We start from the raw sequence: 19,462 nt of genomic DNA on the forward strand, positions 1-19,462 counted from the left end.
TTAAAATAACGCGGTGCCGTGTGGGTATTACATGGTATGTGTTTTTAGCTGCGAATACACAGACAGTCGACAATCCCTGCTAATATGTGAGCTTTAGAACACAGTATGTGTAGCCTTGTTTAAATCAATAATTTACTGTGTGCGGTTATCTTTCTGTTGTTTTGATAAGACCAGCCACAGACCATGAAGTGTTTTTTTACGCGTTTAGCATATGCACAGTAAAACTAGGCTACGATGCTAACGTAGCTTCCCTAAAGGACAGAAATGCACTTTAGTTAACTAAAGCTGCTGTACGGTTAAGCAATACTGCGCGAAGCATGAATGAACCTTGGCTTTAATGCAGTAATAAGCGCCTTTCATTTAATATTTATCTTCTTTAAGTCAGAGGAATAAAAAGCTATTCTTTGTTTTCGACTGTAACGCTAAGTGTGTTGATTAACTGATTGAAAAGCTCGGGTAGCTGTAGCGACTGAGACAATGGACGAAAGTGCCGAAACTGCTGAAAACGACGACATTGTCATCATCGTGGAAAACGAGGCAGAAAGTTTACCAGCGGAAGAAGAGAGACTGAAACAGCAAGCCACGTTCGGGCTCATGGATACGTGTCCTGTCTGCAAGTTGAGCTTTCACAACAGGGAGCCCAAACTCCTGCCGTGTCTCCACTCCTTCTGCAGGAGGTGCCTACCTGCCCCCTTCATGAGTGCCGACCCAAGACGCGACACCCAAGGCCAAGTTGACAACAGCAAGTCATGTGAGGAAAATTGGCTCACAGATAAAGTTTGTCTGTGATAAGCAAATCATGACGTTTTGATTATGTGTGCGCTATTCCACATCAATTCCCCCAAATTACTGTGTAGTCATGTAATGTTAGATTTATCGGGAGGCGCACAGCGGGTTAGGTGGGAGGTTACTGCGTGGAGTTAAAAGGGGTCTAGTCTAAATCGGGCATCAGTATGGAGAACAGTCCATGTCCATAAAGGAGAGCAGTTTTCTGTGATCCTTTGTCCCTTATTGACTCACGGCAGGAGTTATTGACTCAACTCCTGCTGTCTCTCCACTCCAGCCTCTAGCCAATGATGTTAAAAGGTTTGTTGGTCCTGCTGTCATCTCTAGGACTGACAACTGTGCCCGCTCCCCCAAACATGCGCACACACATACACTGAAATGGATAACAGCTACTACAGATTGATAATCTCCAGCATTATGCTGCACACTTTAACATGTCTTAAAGATATGAGAGTTTGAAAATGGCAACAAAAAAGTTCCAAGTTTATCGTGATACTCCAAAAAATAAAAAAAACACAATAAACAAGTGATATAAAAATATGAGTATTTTTAAAATTCATTTTAGGAAAGTAGGGAAGAACATTATCACAAGTTTTGGAAATATTACTACTAGAGACAAAGTCTATTTAGAAAAGTCTAATTGAAATTGTTATTTTTTTGAAGTATCACAATAAACTTCATGGTATAAATACACCTCATATGTTTTAACATATCTGATTTTTAAATTTCAGCCCCCTATATTTGAAATGGCTCTTTCTACAAGCCTTAAAAGATAAAAATGCAATCATTACTATTAAATTTTTTAACATATATATATATATATATATAGTGCTTAACTAATTTATTAGCCCATCGCCCAATGTAAAGTTTATGCCACAGCTGCTGTAAATTAACAGTAGTAATAATTACCAAAATCATTTTTTTAATCTTTCTGTAAATCCACCAGTATCCACCAGTATGCGTACGCTCTTTACTCAAAATTATATTGTTATTGCTGAAATATAATTTTTCTTGTTATGGATGAATTTTCAAATTTTACAAAAAACAGGCATTATTATTTTTTGATTTAGATGCCAAATCACAGCTATTTGTTTACATTCCTGAGCAGAAAAATTTGTTTTAGTTATGCTTGATTTATTTCTGACTCCTTAGAAGTCCACTGTGTCATCTCAATTTCTCTGCAGCAGTTTCAAACTGTTCTTTCTGTTTTTGAAACAGGCTTAATTAGCGCTGATAATACGACCTTTACAATCTGTTGATTTAAAAGAGTTTTCATTACAGTATTATTTAGACGTCATATAGATCTCATGCAGTTCTGCATTATCCTGTAAATAAAGGGAGAAAATCAAGAGTAGAACCAGACTGTCTGAAATGGAGTGTTTAGAGCAGTCTGAGGGATGAGCTTTGTTTTAAGTGGCCGTGTTTCGTATAGTGTTTTTTGAGCTAATGTCTTTAGTAATGTCTGTGTTCACTCCAGTGGTGGGCATTCGATGTCCAGTATGCAGACAAGAGTGCTGGGACATGGATGTGCTGGACAATTTCTTTGTAAAGGATTCTGCCGAGGTGCCAAGCAGCACTGTGGAGAAAACCACGCAGGTTAGTCGTTGAGCTTATAACCTGAGCTGTTCCTTTCCCTGAGCTTTGATTTTATTGTGATACCACATTCCTGTAACTACACAACTGATTTTATTTTTACCCTTCCATTGGTTTTTTGTCTTTAAAGGTGTGCATGAGCTGTGACGACAACACAGAGGCAACAGGTTACTGTGTGGAGTGTGTGGAGTTTCTGTGTGTCACGTGCATTGAGGCACACCAGAGGGTTAAGTTTACCAGGGACCACACCATACGCCAGAAGGAGGAGATGTCTCCAGGTATTTTCTTTCCTGGAAAGCCACCTGTTTTTCCTGTAATTATTAACATGGTGATTCTTCTCTGTGACGTTCCTGATCCGTGACGTTACGCTTCCCTCCTTGTTTATATACCAGATGCTGTCAGCCTCTCCACGCAGAGGCCCGTCTTTTGTGACATCCACAAGCAGGAACCGCTGAAGCTGTTTTGTGAGACTTGTGACCGACTTACCTGCCGAGACTGTCAGCTCCTTAAGCACAAGGATCACAAGTATGGAGAATGTATTTCTCTATTCAAAGTAGGTTTATAGCTGTTTAAGACAATGGTGTTGCAGCACAGTTAAGTGCATTGTGGGTAAGCCCGCCACAGCTTTTAAACACACAATTTTTCCATGTTGTGATGTTTGATAACAGGTGTCTATTTGTACCTGATTATTCATGCTTAACCATCTTTGTGTTTAGCTACCAGTTTTTAGAGGATGCATACAGAAACCACAGGCAGTGTCTCGAGACCATGACGCAGCAGCTGCAAGAGAAAAGAAAAGCCATCGAGGAAGTATCCAGCTGCATCAACGGCGGGTAAATTTACCCTGCACAGCTGGAGCTTGATCAGAGAACCTGTTTTAGCTCCGCTGCAGATATAAAGCGTTTTGCCATAAAAAAATATTGAAGTGGAAAATTGAGCTGTATGAATTTAGGATTTTGGTTTTAATTAAATTAAAAAGGATTTCCACTTGTTTTATATTCTTGGATTGGACTCCAGTAGCTTTACGTGACTTGCTGTTTCAAGTCATCTTTATTTAACTTTTCCTGGGCCTCAATGCGGACTCTCAGTTGATCCGCTTTCTAAAATTAGAAGTTTCCCTTTAAACCATCCTTCCTTTGATTGGCTGCGCTTTGTAAACAGCAGTTGGGTGGGGCTGCTGTGCTCACAGCCAGCTCTGTGTGCTTGAGATGGCCATATTAACAACATCCACCTGCGTAGAGTCAAGAGTAGAAAACACTGTTTAAATCTGGAGCTTATCTGGCATACACGATGACCTGATCGTTTAAAATTAACATGTGGAAAAGAAAAAGCATAATAAAGTCCCTTAAAAATTAGACTGAAATAAAATCCAGATTAATGTGAGCATTATATGAATTTCACTTCACAGACTGCAGCAAGTTGAGGAAAATCGGAAAGCTGTAACTAATGAAATAAAGAAGTCCATCTGTAACTTGATAATGGAGATCAACAGGAAGGGAAAGATTCTGGTTAACCAGCTTGAGGTACGTGTGACCTGATTTCTTTAGGTGTAGTGATGTTTGGGTTTCTTTTAATTTTTCTTTTATTTTCTTTAAATAAACTCACACATTTTCCCCCCAGGCTTTAACTAAGGACCATGAGTTGGGTTTGAAAAAGCAGCAGGAAGAAGTCAACTCTCTAGGCAGGCACCTAGACCACGTCATTAGCTTCACCAAATGGGCCACAGCTAGCCACAGCGGGACAGCTCTGCTCTACTGCAAGAGACTGGTGTGTAACATTTAGCATCAAACAGCAATGTGGATTACTGTACACTATAAAGTACATTGTAGCTATTACTTGTTTTAGTAATTTTTCTTATATGTAATATTATCTGCAAAACTTGGTAATCTCAGTGACCTTAAAATGTCCCTGTCTTTTTCTCCTCCTCCTAGATTCTTTACCAGATCCATTATCTGATGAGAGCACACTGCAGTCCCTCCATCGTCCCTCAGAGCTCAGTTCGATTCCAGTGTCGCTCCGGTTTCTGGGCTACAAATGTAGACCTCGGTAAGGCTGTCAGCTGCTCACATGTATAAGAGGCAATGGATACTGATGGTAGCAAGAACAAAAGCTAACTGGCTGCAGAACAGCACATTTGAAAGGATCATGTGGGCCCTAAAAATTCAAATCCATTTTTATAGTGCCCGATCTCCACACTTTATAACATGAGGCAAAGACCCTACAGTAGAAAGGTTATGACTGGGTTGTTCTATGGTCAAGCATTTGATAACAGAAATAACTCCAAATTTTATGTGTACCTTTGCTCATTAGTGTTATTTATTCAACAAATTTACTGATGCTTTTTTTTGTATGTTTTTAAAAGTTCAAATTCAGTTATGCTTATCAGTGCTGAAAGTGATTGTTATACATTTTATGCATTTACAGCTATGGTAATCATAGAACCTTCATCTCACATTTATTTTCATATTTGATTGTAGTGGCGGCACTCCGTCTCTATTTCACTCTTCTGTACCACCTTTAGGAGTCAGTCCGGCAACATGCATTTGAAACGCGAGCAAGTCCAGGTACTTTTCTTGCAAAAAAGATGTTTATTGAAGCTTTTAATTTACATGGCAAGACTCGGTCAAAAAACTGTGTTGCTTCCAGCTTATCCGACTCCCCAACTACGTAATTACAGTGTGCCGGAAGCCCAAAATACTAAAAAGCGCATTAGAATGTCGCACTTCTATATTCTATACCTTTAACAAAACAGTATTTTGAAATTAACTAGAAATTATATTCTTAACATCAAACATGTATATTTCTCTTCTAATCATTTTACCAGTACCAATAAAATTAACCTTTAATTGGCTCTTACATTGATGATGATGATGATCATGAATGAATGGTCCTAATTCTTGACAATCGTTTGCTCCCTTTCTTTAAAAACCAGACGTGCCAAATAAATTAAGATAGTCAGTTATAGTATGTCGTATTTAATTACTGTCAGCTGCCTGACAACAACAGAGCAACTAGTGTACAGATTCAACCTTTTATGATTTACTTACCTGGATGATTGAGCATACATCAAGACAACTGGTTAAAAAATAAACGTGGAGACGTGGCTGTAAATATATTTTATAAAAGTCTCTGCACAGCTTAAGCATATAAGGACAAAAACAAATGTAATGACCTGCAACCCCCACACTCAAAAGTGGAGAATTTTTAGGTTGGGTAAATGTTGCATAAGATTAACATTATTGTATTGAGTCATTTGTTATCTTGCTGATGCACGTGCATGAACCTACATCAGTTGTGGTCAGAAGTTTACATGGACTGTACTGGTAATTTTTGTTTTGATGATTTCTTTGAACTGTTCTTTTTGCAGGATGCAATGATTCGTACAGCATCCGTCTTTAACGATTTAGGGAAAAAAAGAAGTTTGAATTTATTCTGGATTTTCTCTGAACTACACTGGGCATAGATACAGACTTAAATACATATAAACACCCCCCACTAACATTTGGTTAAATGTCCCTTAAGAAGTTGCATCTCAACCAGAAGCTTGAACAAGTTTTTGGCGTAATTCTGGCTGGATATTTGACAACTGTTTTTGGCAAAATTGTTATATGACGTTTAAATTGGTTCGTTTCATGGCACAGGGCCCGGCCTTTAGGCATAGTACACAAATTTTCAGTATAGTTGAGGGTAGAGCAGGGCGATATGACAAAAAATATTTATCACGATGCGATAACAATATAACTGACGATATAATTGACACTAGACAAAATACTATTATTAGTGCAAAAAACCCCATCAATGTATTTTCACTTAAACAAGCAGCTGTTTTTTATATGCATTAAAGTTATATAAAATGTAACAGTGCAAATGCAAATTCCTTGCTGACAGTTTAACCAAAAGGCATTTCCAGTGGAAATTGGCCGACATATCCTCAGCATAACCATGTATAATATCCACAAAACTTAAAAAGAGGTTATACACACACAATACGGTAATATTATGTTGAAGCACATTACGTATCACTCCGCGAGGCTCCTGCCTACGATAGCCGTAATGCTCCGACAATCCATCAAGCGGTGCGGGTTCGTAGCTTAGCAAAGTCGTACTAAAACATTTGACAGATTTTCGAGCGCAGTGTACAACATAAAATCGTTTCGAGGTCAGTAAACACAACCAGAATTCATACATAAGGCACACGGGATTATAAGGGGCACTGTCGATTTTCAGAAAAATCAAAGGATTGATTTTAAGTGTGCCGTATTTTCCAAACAACACGGTAATAACGACGGCCCGCTAGCATGCGCTACCAAAAATAGTGCTTTGTTGTGTATCTGACGGACTAAAGCTAAACCAGTTCCACACCACTGAAGTTGCAGCATTTTTACAAACCAATTCTGGTTCATCCGTTTCATTCAACGATCCACTTTCGCTCTTCTCATTCTGCGTCACCGCCATGTGCGTATGTAAACATAGGCATGCGCGTTTTGCCCATATTCTATCGCGATATTTCATTTTCCTAGCGTTGCCCAAAATTACACCGGTATTACCGTGAACGGTATGATATAGCCCAGCCCTAGTTGAGGCTTTGGGAAGCTTAAGGCTAGCCTGCTTTTTCCATTTCAGATTTGGAATGGCTTGTTTGGGATGATTGTCCTGTTGGAGCACCCAGCTATTTCAACCGTCTAGCTCAGTGGTTCTTAACCTTTTTGGAGGTACCGAACCCCACCAGTTTCATATGCGCATTCACTGAACCCCTCTTTAGTGAAAAATAAAATAAGATTTTTTTCAAATTCAAGACATACATATGTTTTTTACTGGTGCACAAAATGAGCCGTGCATGTCACGGCGGAGGCTCAGCCGAACCCCTGAGACCAACTCACCGAACCCCTAGGGTTCGATCGAACCCAGGTTAAGAACCACTGGTCTAGCTGATGATCAGAGTTGAAGTTGATGAATTTGTAGGAAAGTCCTACTCCTTTGGTATTCTAACCAATCTGTACAATAAACCAGTAACACTGACAGCAAAACAGTCCCAGAGCATCATGCTGCAACCACCATGCTTGACAAGTGCTGCAGTGTTCTTTGCTATGAAAGCCTTATCTTTACTAGTCCAAACATACGCCTTGTTTTTGAGGCCAATTAGATAAAACTGACCATAAAACATCTCCCCAGAAAGCGTCTAAGTTGTCCACGTGGACAGCTGCAAGTTTCAGTTGAGCCTGAAGGTGTCGATTTTGGAGGAGAGGTTTCTTTCTTGGTCATCACCCTCTCAGTCCACGGCAATGTTAAAGTCATTTCACTGTGGACCAGCAGTTTCCAGTTTATGACAGTCCTAAGCCTCGGTGGGTCATGATAACCATATGTAAATTTCTGACCACTACTGTAACTCCCACACCCACTTTCTCACATGTCTTTGACTGATTAAATATTTTTTAAACCACAACTTTTCAGTTTATCTGACCATCAGCACATAAGAGCTGCCTCAGTCACTCCATCATCCAATCTGAGAAATGGTGACATTAGTCTGATGTTCAGACTGTTGTCATATTGAGTCATTTTGTATCCTACTGATTAACATTCGTGGACTTCTTTGGGTTATTTAGGTTCCATATTTTGGGGATGGTGGCATAAACTGCATGAAATAAAATAAAAATAAATTAAAAAAAACAATAGTTCTGCGTCTTCGGTTAATGTAGTACTTTGTCTTTTTTGGGGCAGGTTCCCTGGTAGTAGAAAGAGGCCCCAGTAGGCCACCGATCACCAACCACCAGACAGGTCCCAGAGCAGAAGTACCCACTGGAGCTCTTTCACTTTCAACTCAGCAGCGACAGAGCACACTCGCTCAGCTCCAGATGCAGGTAAAGGGATCTTTCAAGCTGTCCTTGGCTACCTAAGAATGAAATGTAGTCATAGATATTCTTACTGGACTTTTCTACATACTGTAGCCTTTTAATCTTGCCGACTACTCCTTTGATCAAGGTTGACAAGCTTTCCCAACAGCACCCCAGGGGGCCCCCTCCTAACCCGTGGTCCTGGCACCAAAACGTCAGGCTACCTGGCCCCCCACCACCAACCAGACCTATCCATGGAGGTTCCTCTCCCTCTCAAGGTGTCCCCAACATGGTACAGCAAGGACGCAGGTATGGAAGTTCCCACCCCAACCCTCGAAGCCCCACATCATCTCTGCTTAACAACATGAGCTTCCCAGCTGCTCAGGTACGTCAGGTTGTGAGGTTTTGTTAAATTTAAGTACATCAGTGTTTGTTTTTCCTTTACTAAATGAAACAGTGGGACAAATTGATGCCTTTTTTCTTTCTTTTTTTAATCTTTAAGTTTTTTAAGTGTTCTTTGAACTTGTCTTTTCTACATATAGTCTTTGAGAGATCTGATCCATACCTCCAGCTTCCCCCCTAAACCTACAGATGGGTCACAGGGTGTTTCCCGCTTTCCACAGCCTCTCACGTCTGGAGCAGCTACACAGATGTCACTGCACCAGGTTTGTAGGACCGTCATCATAAAGATTTTCAGTTTGACACAACATGAGTCCAGAAAGTGAAAGCATTTGCTGATAACTGAACTTTGTTTGGCGTTGTTTCCTTTAGAGATGCCTACCAGAGTCATCTTTCCTCAAGAGGAGTGAACCTGGTGGATCGGTCCCCTCCATCACTGTCTCTGTACCCAAACCCAACTTCCCTCCTATTCTAGCTTCAGCAACTGCTGACAAAACAACCATGCTTAATCACATGGCAGGTCATTATCTGTACATTGATCTTTTCATTTACAAAAAATGGCTTTTAAGGTCTGAAGTTGAGTTAAAAGCTCCATTTTGGGAATGATTTTCAAATAAAAAAAATTGCCTCCTTTTAAAGGTCGAGTGAGGCAGAATTCCCCCATGGCAAAACCATCATCTTCAGACAGAAGCACAGGGTAAGAAGTGAGCAGAGCATCTGTCACAGTGCTACTTAATCCTGTAGTTTATTATTGTGATCATGGATTAACTGTGAAATGTATAGCAGCCTCTTTTTTTTTTTCTTTAAAAAACAAATCAAACACTGCTCTGTGGGAATCTGTATTGAAGGACGACTTCTTGGAAGCAGACTGCCGAGCCACCATCAGCTCCTGCATTAAAGCGACGAAGGAGAACCTCTCCGGGTCCTGTTATTGTCATAAAGGACGAACCTGAGGATGACGACGAAGTCCGTTTCGTAAGAGTGGCATTTATAAACTTAGGATATTTACAGATTTGCCATTTTGATCCAAATGTATCATTCCTAAAACTTAATAAAAATTGATCTTTGACATATTACCACCCCATTTTCAAAAAAGGTGGTTATTCTTTTTCAAATATAAACCGTCTGTGGATAAGAGAAAGCTGAGAATCGACACCGAATGCTTGTGACTACACAGTATTATAAATACAGTGTATAGTTATACAGTATACAAACGGGCAAATCTGTAGTGAAAATCACTGCATCTGATTGACAACTCACTGAAAACTATTGTTGGCATCCAGACAATGCAAAGGGTAAGTCTTGCATGCAAAGAAAATATAAGTAAATAATATACAGTGGGGCAAAAAAGTATTTAGTCAGCCACCGATTGTGCAAGTTCCCCCACTTAAAATGATGACAGAGGTCAGTAATTTGCACCAGAGGTACACTTCAACTGTGAGAGACAGAATGTGAAAAAAAAAATCCATGAATTCACATGGTAGGATTTGTAAAGAATTTATTCGTAAATCAGGGTGGAAAATAAGTATTTGGTCAATAACAAAAATACAACTCAATACTTTGTAACATAACCTTTGTTGGCAATAACAGAGGTCAAACGTTTACTATAGGTCTTTACCAGGTTTGCACACACAGTAGCTGGTATTTTGGCCCATTCCTCCATGCAGATCTTCTCAAGAGCAGTGATGTTTTGGGGCTGTCGCCGAGCAACACGGACTTTCAACTCCCGCCACAGATTTTCTATGGGGTTGAGGTCTGGAGACTGGCTAGGCCACTCCAGGACTTTCAAATGCTTCTTACGGAGCCACTCCTTTGTTGCCCGGGCGGTGTGTTTTGGATCATTGTCATGTTGGAAGACCCAGCCTCGTTTCATCTTCAAAGTTCTCACTGATGGAAGGAGGTTTTGGCTCAAAATCTCACGATACTTGGCCCCATTCATTCTGTCCTTAACACGGATCAGTCGTCCTGTCCCCTTGGCAGAAAAACAGCCCCATAGCATGATGTTTCCACCCCCATGCTTCACAGTAGGTATGGTGTTCTTGGGATGCAACTCAGTATTCTTCTTCCTCCAAACACGACGAGTTGAGTTTATACCAAAAAGTTCTACTTTGGTTTCATCTGACCACATGACATTCTCCCAATCCTCTGCTGTATCATCCATGTGCTCTCTGGCAAACTTCAGACGGGCCTGGACATGCACTGGCTTCAGCAGCGGAACACGTCTGGCACTGCGGGATTTGATTCCCTGCCGTTGTAGTGTGTTACTGATGGTGACCTTTGTTACTTTGGTCCCAGCTCTCTGCAGGTCATTCACCAGGTCCCCCCGTGTGGTTCTGGGATCTTTGCTCACCGTTCTCATGATCATTTTGACCCCACGGGATGAGATCTTGCGTGGAGCCCCAGATCGAGGGAGATTATCAGTGGTCTTGTATGTCTTCCATTTTCTGATGATTGCTCCCACAGTTGATTTTTTCACACCAAGCTGCTTGCCTATTGTAGATTCACTCTTCCCAGTCTGGTGCAGGTCTACAATTCTTTTCCTGGTGTCCTTCTAAAGCTCTTTGGTCTTGGCCATGGCGGAGTTTGGAGTCTGACTGGTTGAGGCTGTGGACAGGTGTCTTTTATACAGATGATGAGGTCAAACAGGTGCCATTCATACAGGTAACGAGTGGGGGACAGAAAAGCTTCTTACAGAAGACGTTACAGGTCTGTGAGAGCCAGGGATTTTCCTTGTTTGAGGTGACCAAATACTTATTTTCCACCCTGATTTACGAATAAATTCTTTACAAATCCTACCATGTGAATTCATGGATTTTTTTTTCACATTCTGTCTCTCACAGTTGAAGTGTACCTCTGGTGCAAATTACTGACCTCTGTCATCATTTTAAGTGGGGGAACTTGCACAATCGGTGGCTGACTAAATACTTTTTTGCCCCACTGTAGCAGTCAGGCTATAATAACTCAAGCCTAACTGCTCAACACTGCTTTTACCTTTTGAAGTTCAGGCTCTGGCTGCCGGGCTGGGTTCAGCATATACTCAGATTTAACATAGCTTTGTGTTAGCATGCCATTTGTGGAGCTGCTTGTAGAGACTGAGTTTTGTTAGCAGTATTAAACAGTTGTATCTGTTCTGCATGCAGTAAAAATAAAAGTAATGCCCATATATCCGCTGTAGACCGTTGCACTTCATCTGACTTTAGCGCAAATGGGCAGGAAGGAAAAAGCTTTTTATTTGCCTCGAGTGCAGATAACTGGAGAACCTTTTGCAATGCCAGTAAGAAAATAATTGTAAATTTTGCAAAAATTACTGAATCTAGTACATTATTGCATTACTGAAAATGTAAAGTGATTACAATAACTTGTTACTTTGGGATGTGCAACACTCAACTCAACTGAGCAGTAACCTCGATCTCCTTGATGCCAGCTTATTCTGACAAAACTGATATACAGCAGCAGCGTTTAAGCTACCAGTTTATGCGCACATCCCTGCTTGGAAACTTGTCATGTTTTAAAAGATCAAGAATTGAAATTCTTTTCCAGAAGTCTTCTGTCCTGAATAGAGAAAGCATTCAGCTCACCATTGGAGAAAAGTTCAAATTCCAAAATGTGTGACAGTATAGAGAAGCATAATGCTCAGACATGTGAATGCACAAATGTGGTTTCTATTTTTTTAGGACTTCCTAATTTTAGCAAGACAATCCTAAAACGCATTCTGCTCATATTACAACAGCATGGCTCCAAAGTAAACGTTGGAGGTTAAACTGGCCTATCAGCAGTCCAGACCTATCATCCATTGGAAAATCTTTGGCAAAAATGGCCTGAACTTGTTGAGCATTTATCAAATAACTATGAGAAAACATTACTGCTCTCAAAAACACAGCTGGTGGTTTCACTTCCCAAACACAAAGGAGCGGGGATGCAGTATTAGTACAGTAGTAGTGGTGATTTTGGCAGCATGTTGCTTGCATCAAATTTAAAATGTTTTTATTTTTAAACCTTATCTGTAAACGACTGATGGGGTATTGTGAGCATCCAAGTTTGTGAATGCCAGAACTTGAGAAAAAGCCGACATAGGATTATTGCATCTGCTAGGAGGCTGAGGGATACCACTGGCTTCCGCCGCTATTTTATGTTAGCTCCGCCTCAAAATCATTGCTCCTTTTTCACTCTCTCACACCTACAGGTGCAGTCCAGCGTCGGCTCTAGCCTGCCAGATAGCAGCACTGGAGCACAGTCTAATCCCCGGCAGCTGCAGAAGGGCTCCCCACCAGCACCACCCCCTGGATCAGACTCCAAAGACAGGCGTCCTCAGCCCCAATCGCAGCCAGAGTCTGAAAAGAGAGCCGAGCCAGAAGAAGATCCTAATGAGGACTGGTGCGCTGTCTGTCAGAACGGAGGAGAACTGCTCTGCTGCGACAAGTGTCCCAAAGTTTTTCATCTGGCCTGTCACATTCCCACTCTGAATGAATCCCCCAGGTGAGAGACGCCTTTTTGGGATCATGCATAGACACACATGAATAAACAAGAGGTGGACAGGGTGCACGAGGAGGAGTGCATTTCATCCCTAAAACCTCTGTTAGACTATTTCAGCTGGTCTGAACATTGTGTAGTTGAAATGTTTATTGCCTGTAATAGTTGTTGTATATAAAGCATATTGGACCATCAACATCATAATAAAATACTGATTTTTTTTTTAACCATTCTGAAATTAAAAAAAAATTCTGTACCTTCCACCTTTTATCTTTTTATTGTAGAATAAATGTAGAAATTGGTCTTAAATCCCTTCTCTGTTTGGCATTGATGAAGTCTAAAATCTCTCTGTTGAGCGCCTGGTTACTATTCTTGCCCATAGTTAGCTTGTTAGTCTGTGCAGGCTGCTCTATGCAGATAAACTGTTAATCTTATTCAGCAACAGGCTCATTGGGCGTTTCCTAACTGCTTTTCTTCACCGTACATCTTTCCTCAGCGGCGAGTGGTTCTGTTCATTCTGCCGAGACCTTGTCTCTCCCGAGATGGAGTACGACTGTGACAGCAAGGATGCCCCCATCTCTGAAAAGTTTCCACCTGTTGACAGAAGGGTATGCTAATCAAGCTGCCATTTGCATTTATGTCCACGAATTAGTTTCAGTCCTTCAGCCTGCACCCTCTGTTTTACAACTGAAAAGATTTTAGTTTGAGTTTCTAGTGCATTGTATCATAGTTTCTTTTCTTTTTAGTACATGCTGGAAAAACGAAAGGTCTGACTTGCCGTGAAAAACATGTCTTACAACAGCGGTCCCCAACCTTTTTTGCGCCACGGACCGGTTTATGTCCGACAATATTTTCATGGACCGGCCTTTAAGGTGTCGCGGATAAATAAAATGAAATAAAACCAGCACTGGTACCAAAAAAACATAAGATGAATTCATAACACACGGGAAAAGACCCAGGGAAATTGAGTTAATGATAAAAATTATTAAAAAATAACGATTAAAACCCTGAAAACCATAAATTTCACACCCGAGCCTAAACTCTTGCGGCCTGGTACCGAACGACGCACGGACCGGTACCAGTCCGTGACCCGGGGGTTGGGGACCGCTGTCTTACAACTATAATTTGGTTATTTAACAGCAGCAGGTCAGGTTGGATTTAAAAAGAGCATCAGAAAAGTCTGAGCTTGTTAAAAGTCTCATTGGGGATAGATTTCCTGCTCTGTGGGGGGAAAATGGTTAAATGACTTCAGAATAGCATTTCATAATGTTCTCATGTCCCTGAAGCGACATTGTTGCTGTTCATAGGGACAGCAACAATGTTGCTTCTGAACCCAACGTTATGTAAGATCTCTCTGGTCTCTATCATTTAAAATCAATGAAACTGCATTCTAAAGAGGAGAGGGGACAGGCCAGTGCACTGTTGGTGCAGCAGCTAATATCTGCAATGGTTTTGTGGTATATTAGTGCTAATGGCTCAGGTTGAAATCACAGACGTGAAAGCTGAACAACTTTATCAGGCAAACATCTCCAAACACAGTCAACCTAAATGGGTATCACTGCCTACTTTATTCATAAAACACTTTAAAAACATCTAGCACTGACCAAAGTGTGAACATAAAATAAAAAGTAGAAATACAAAGAATATATGAAGAATAGTAAACGATATAGAACATCTACATCAGAAAGACAATAAAATCCAAATAAAAATGTGAAGACTTTACAGCAGGAATAGGGAACATACAGAGTGTTAAAGAAGAAGCAATGCAACTAAGGCTACGTTCACACTGCAGGCGAAAGCGCATCAAATCCGATTTTTTTGACCCTATGCGACCCATATCCGATCATGGTATGACAGTGTGAACGGCACAAATCCGATATTTTCAAATCCGATCTGGGTCACTTTCGTATGTGGTACTGAATCCGATACATATCCGATGTTTCAGAAAGCGACTGCTGTGTGAACGGTCATGTCGCATTAAATCCGTCTTTTACGTCACTGACACAAGACAGACGCCAATTATCAGCGCCGGAGAAGACATCGCGAACGCTTCCTGGCCATCCAGCGTAGATGTTAGTGAAACTGTTGGGAAGACAACGTGAACATTTTATTTGTACTGTATAATCTGCAGATTCTGACAGAAATCTGCAACTATCCTTTGAAGCACCGCTCCTCTAAAACAGCAATAAGGATCATTATTAGGTTATTTACATTATTATGTAAATAACAAAATAACTTAAAGCAAAAATTGGGAAACGTAAAGTCAGAAGTCTTTATATTAAGGGCCATCAGTCAAACAATACTGTTTGCTCTGGGTCTAAACAGAGCGCGTTGTGTGTGACATCTTCTTTTGCACATGCGGGCCGCTTTGAGCGTTCACACTAGAGCGCGTTTGCTGTCGCATTTTATTTGTAGTGTGAACAAGCAGACAAAAAAATCGGATTTGATCAAAAAATCTGAATTGAGCATTAAGACCTGCAGTGTGAACGTAGCCTAAGTGACAAACGTGCCAAACCTTATTTAAACTGTGATGTGATGCAGAATTTTTCTTTAATCAATATTTGATGTGTTGTCTTTGTACTTTTCAATTAAATTGTAAGATTTACATTTTTACACATTTTCACCGTTTTGTTTTTTTTAACTTTACACAAAGTTTTCAATTTTTTTAAAATCTAGAAATGTGAGAGGCTGCTTCTTCGTCTTTTCTGTAACGACTTCAGCACCGACTTCCAGCAGCAAGCTTCTCCTTCAGTAAGATGCATTCAATGTTCAGTCAAAACTTCTACAGAGCATTCTGATATGTTATTTATGTTATTTTATTTTAGATATGTTATTTTACGGTGCTATTATTTCAAGTAAAACGAGGCAAAAAAATCTATTAATTTTTATTTACTATAATAAGTGGGTTTTTATTCCCATTTTTGCCAATGTGTTACTTTTTTCTCGTGTACTTTTTAATTTTACTCATTCCACTCTCAGTAACTTTATATAAATTGTAACTATCTTCTCATATGAAAGTGATTCATAACTTTTGAGAGAGTTTCACACAACACTTAGATTAGGTGCTCAACTTTTATTGTTCTTCTTCTAAACGTAGGAGACGAGACGGTACAAAGAACTTATAAAGACCCCGATGGATTTGTCAATAGTAAAGAAGAAGCTGGAGGCAAAAGACGGTGAAAGTTATGTCAATCCTGAGGGCTTTGTTGCAGATGTCAGGCTCATATTTTTCAACTGTGCCAAGTATTACAAGGTTGGTCTGATTTTTGTATTTTTTTTTATTTTGTAAATGCCAGTCATGCTTTATTTAATTGATATTTCCTTTAACTGAAATTTTGTTTTTTACCAGCCAACCTCAGAGGTCGGCAGTGCGGGTTTGTACCTGGAGGACTATTTCGAGGAGCAGCTGAAGCTCATCTACCCAGACAGGGTCTTCCCAGGTGGGAGGGAAGAACAGATGATCCCCCCTTTAGAGGACGAGATAGACGAGGAAGAGGAGATGATGGAGGACGGTGCGGCTGACGTTAAAGATAAGCCACAAAGCCCTGCAGAAAAGGGGATCCCTCCAGTAGAGGAAGACACAGCTCCTCTAGAAGACAGAACAACACCAGCAGCAAAGGAAAAGTCGGACGCTGAAACAAGCGAGAAGATGACAGGCAAAGCGATAGCTGCCACAGAGGGAGACGCACCTCCTGCAGACGAAGTAAAGCAGGAAAATGTTGCTGCTGTAAAACAGGCGGAAAGCTCTCCAGCAACTCAGAGCGACACAAAAGACGGAGCAGCTCCCAGCTCCACAAAAGAGGTGAAACCTCAGATTACTACGGACACAACAACAGAGCCACCTGAAGCTCCGCAGGAGACGTCTGCTTCTGTGGACACAGCCAAGGAGAAGCGATAGATGGATGTACAGCAGATAGGAAGAGGAACTGTTGATAATGACGATGGATGAGTCCAGTCTTCCACAGAAGTGGCCCCAGTGGGGACCTACATTTGCTGCAATCATGCCTTTGTTTGTTTGTGTTTTGTAGGATGAATGTTGTTTTTACGATTGTATTTTTATTTATGTTTTATTTGATGGGAATGGTCCAGATTAGCATAGTTTATAGAGATTGCTCAGCTATTATTTATAGTTGGGCTTGTAATAGGAAAAGAACTGCTGTACTAAATGGGCTTTAGTAGCAGTTATGCTTTAGATCCACAGCAAAGATCTAAAAAGCTCTGTGTTCTTCTCTGAATGGACATTTGATATCTTGTAAAAGATTATATTCAGTGATGATGCCACTGAAAAGCACATAAATGACATTCTTTGTTCAATATGTACAGGTTATCAGTCGTCACGTTGCTCGTCACCGGTACAAAATAATGATGTATTTTGAAAGCAGCCAAAAATAAAAGTTTAAATTGGTAATGCATGTAGAATGTGTTAATGCTAACATTTCTGTTTAGGCTTTTACCTTCATGATCAAATAATGTTAAAACGCAATAGCTTTGTTTTAGTATGGTATTAACGCTACGTATGCAACAAATAAGTACTGTAGTTTCTGTACAGAAGGAAGTCCCACATTGATTGCAGTCAAACCATCTCTTGTGTTTCTACTTTCCACAGAGCAGTATTCTGTTGTTGGTATCGAGAAAAAAATGCTTCAGATTTTAGTGGGCTCACTTCAGATTATTCAGAGACGTCAGAATCTGTCGTCACTGTCACGTTTTAGAAATTGTGCTCTACAAGATGAGAATGGCTCAAAAACTGACACAACATCATTAGCATTAATATTCTCTCCTATATTGTTACTTTATTACTAATCAAGCATACTGTAAATAACTTAACAATGCTGAGCATAAAAATACCTGAATTTACAGTATTTGTAATAAACAGGGCTACATGAACATCTGGCTTGTGCTTGCGTCCCTCTGTGATAATCTGTTGGTTGTGATTTTAGAGTTCATGTTTTGGAGCTATAAACCGACGAGCCATTTGTCTACTGCAGTGTATGCAGAAGAGCATCTCTAAATCTACAAAAGGGACAAATGGGCTGCAGCAGCAGAAGACCATGCTGGGTGCAACTCTGAAATGCGCGTGTTGTAGATTGTAATCGAATCTTTTATAAACCACCATCTTCATGCTAAGAAAATTGTTGTATCACTGGTTTAGATTGGTGATGGTGGTTTAATGGTGTGTTATTTTTTTATTATTATTATTTTCTTGGCACACTTTGGATCCCCCGTTAATCATTCTGTCATTTAAACACAGCCTACCTGAGTGTTGTTGCTGCCCATGTCCATCTCATTAGACACCATGTTTCTAAGATTTTTAGGGCCGAGTACAGTGGGGTCAGTTTTATCTGAATTTATAAGCAAGAAGAGGATCATCCAGTCTTTAACAGAAACTTTGTATGTAATTTTCAAACTTGACCTATTCAATCAAAGTAAAAGCAGACTGACCCTGTGTTATTCCCATCTTATTACATCAAAGTCGCTCTGAAAGTAGCAACTGACGAGTGGTTGCAGAACTGGTCACAGTCATCGAAGTAACCATTTCAAAGGCATAGCCAGATTGTAAGTTCATTATACACTGGGTCAATAGTTTTGGTCGTGGTGTAATCTTCAACCACTATTTTCCCGACTGTAGCATTAAGTGGCCATTCTAGGAAAAGTTTTTGACCCTTCCAGATTAGCTTAATCTTTCAGTCCTTCAGGTTGCTCCACAAAATAGCACAGGCTGGTATATAGGACAGACTAAGACTCGGTTGGACCGTCTATACCAGGGGTGTCGAACTCCAGGCCTCGAGGGCCGGTGTCCTGCAGGTTTTAGATCTCACCCTGGGTCAACACACCTGAATCAAATGATTAGTTCGTTACCAGGCCTCTGGAGAACTTCAAGACATGTTGAGGAGGTCTTTTAGCCATTTCAATCAGCTGTGTTGGATCAAGGACACATCTAAAACCTGCAGGACACCGGCCCTCGAGGCCTGGAGTTCGACACCTGTGGTCTATACAAAGCATGGGCTATCTATACACCCGTTCGTGGTTTACTTTGGAAAACATGACAGATAGTCACCCAAAAAAAGTAGAAAGACGGGTAGTAGAACGAACTGACAAAAGAAAAGCAAGCACCAAAATAAAACATGGTAATTGTAACATGAAAAAACCCAGAAAGACACAGGACCAAAACTAACGGTCACATGAACCCTCCATAAGTCAACAATTTGTTATTTAACTGAAAAATCTATGAGGATTGCAAGCGTATTTGTTACAGTTTGGACAGAGTGGCTAGTTTTAGTTTTGGACACACATTTCCCCCTACTCTTAGTGAGAAAGCAAAACAGATTTATAAATTATTTGTAATCTTGATATTTGTTCTGAGATTTCTTGTTACATGTCAT

At 40.4% G+C, this 19,462-nt stretch overlaps 1 protein-coding gene across 3 annotated transcripts; it reads left to right on the forward strand.

Annotated features, from left to right (window-relative positions):
* Positions 1–17,983, forward strand: trim24 (tripartite motif containing 24). Of its 3 annotated transcripts, none has more exons than XM_006780578.3 (19): positions 1–751; positions 2,264–2,382; positions 2,510–2,657; positions 2,772–2,904; positions 3,096–3,212; positions 3,788–3,902; positions 4,000–4,146; positions 4,311–4,425; positions 8,098–8,237; positions 8,359–8,595; positions 8,753–8,875; positions 8,982–9,129; positions 9,249–9,306; positions 9,458–9,584; positions 12,793–13,085; positions 13,576–13,687; positions 15,756–15,830; positions 16,177–16,332; positions 16,429–17,983. In XM_006780578.3, the coding sequence occupies exons 1-19, from the start codon at positions 478–480 to the stop codon at positions 16,975–16,977; spliced, it is 3,186 nt and encodes a 1,061-aa protein (XP_006780641.2). In that variant the 5' UTR covers positions 1–477; the 3' UTR covers positions 16,978–17,983. The 3 variants fall into 3 exon arrangements, with proteins under 3 accessions (XP_006780641.2, XP_006780642.2, XP_006780643.2); XM_006780579.3 differs by having other exon boundaries at positions 9,458–9,575; XM_006780580.3 differs by having other exon boundaries at positions 8,380–8,595.
* Positions 17,984–19,462: the final 1,479 nt, after the last annotated feature.

This window comes from Neolamprologus brichardi, chromosome 17 (genome assembly GCF_056152115.1).
Source record: "Neolamprologus brichardi isolate AB-2024 chromosome 17, ASM5615211v1, whole genome shotgun sequence".
Lineage (NCBI taxonomy): Eukaryota > Metazoa > Chordata > Actinopteri > Cichliformes > Cichlidae > Neolamprologus > Neolamprologus brichardi.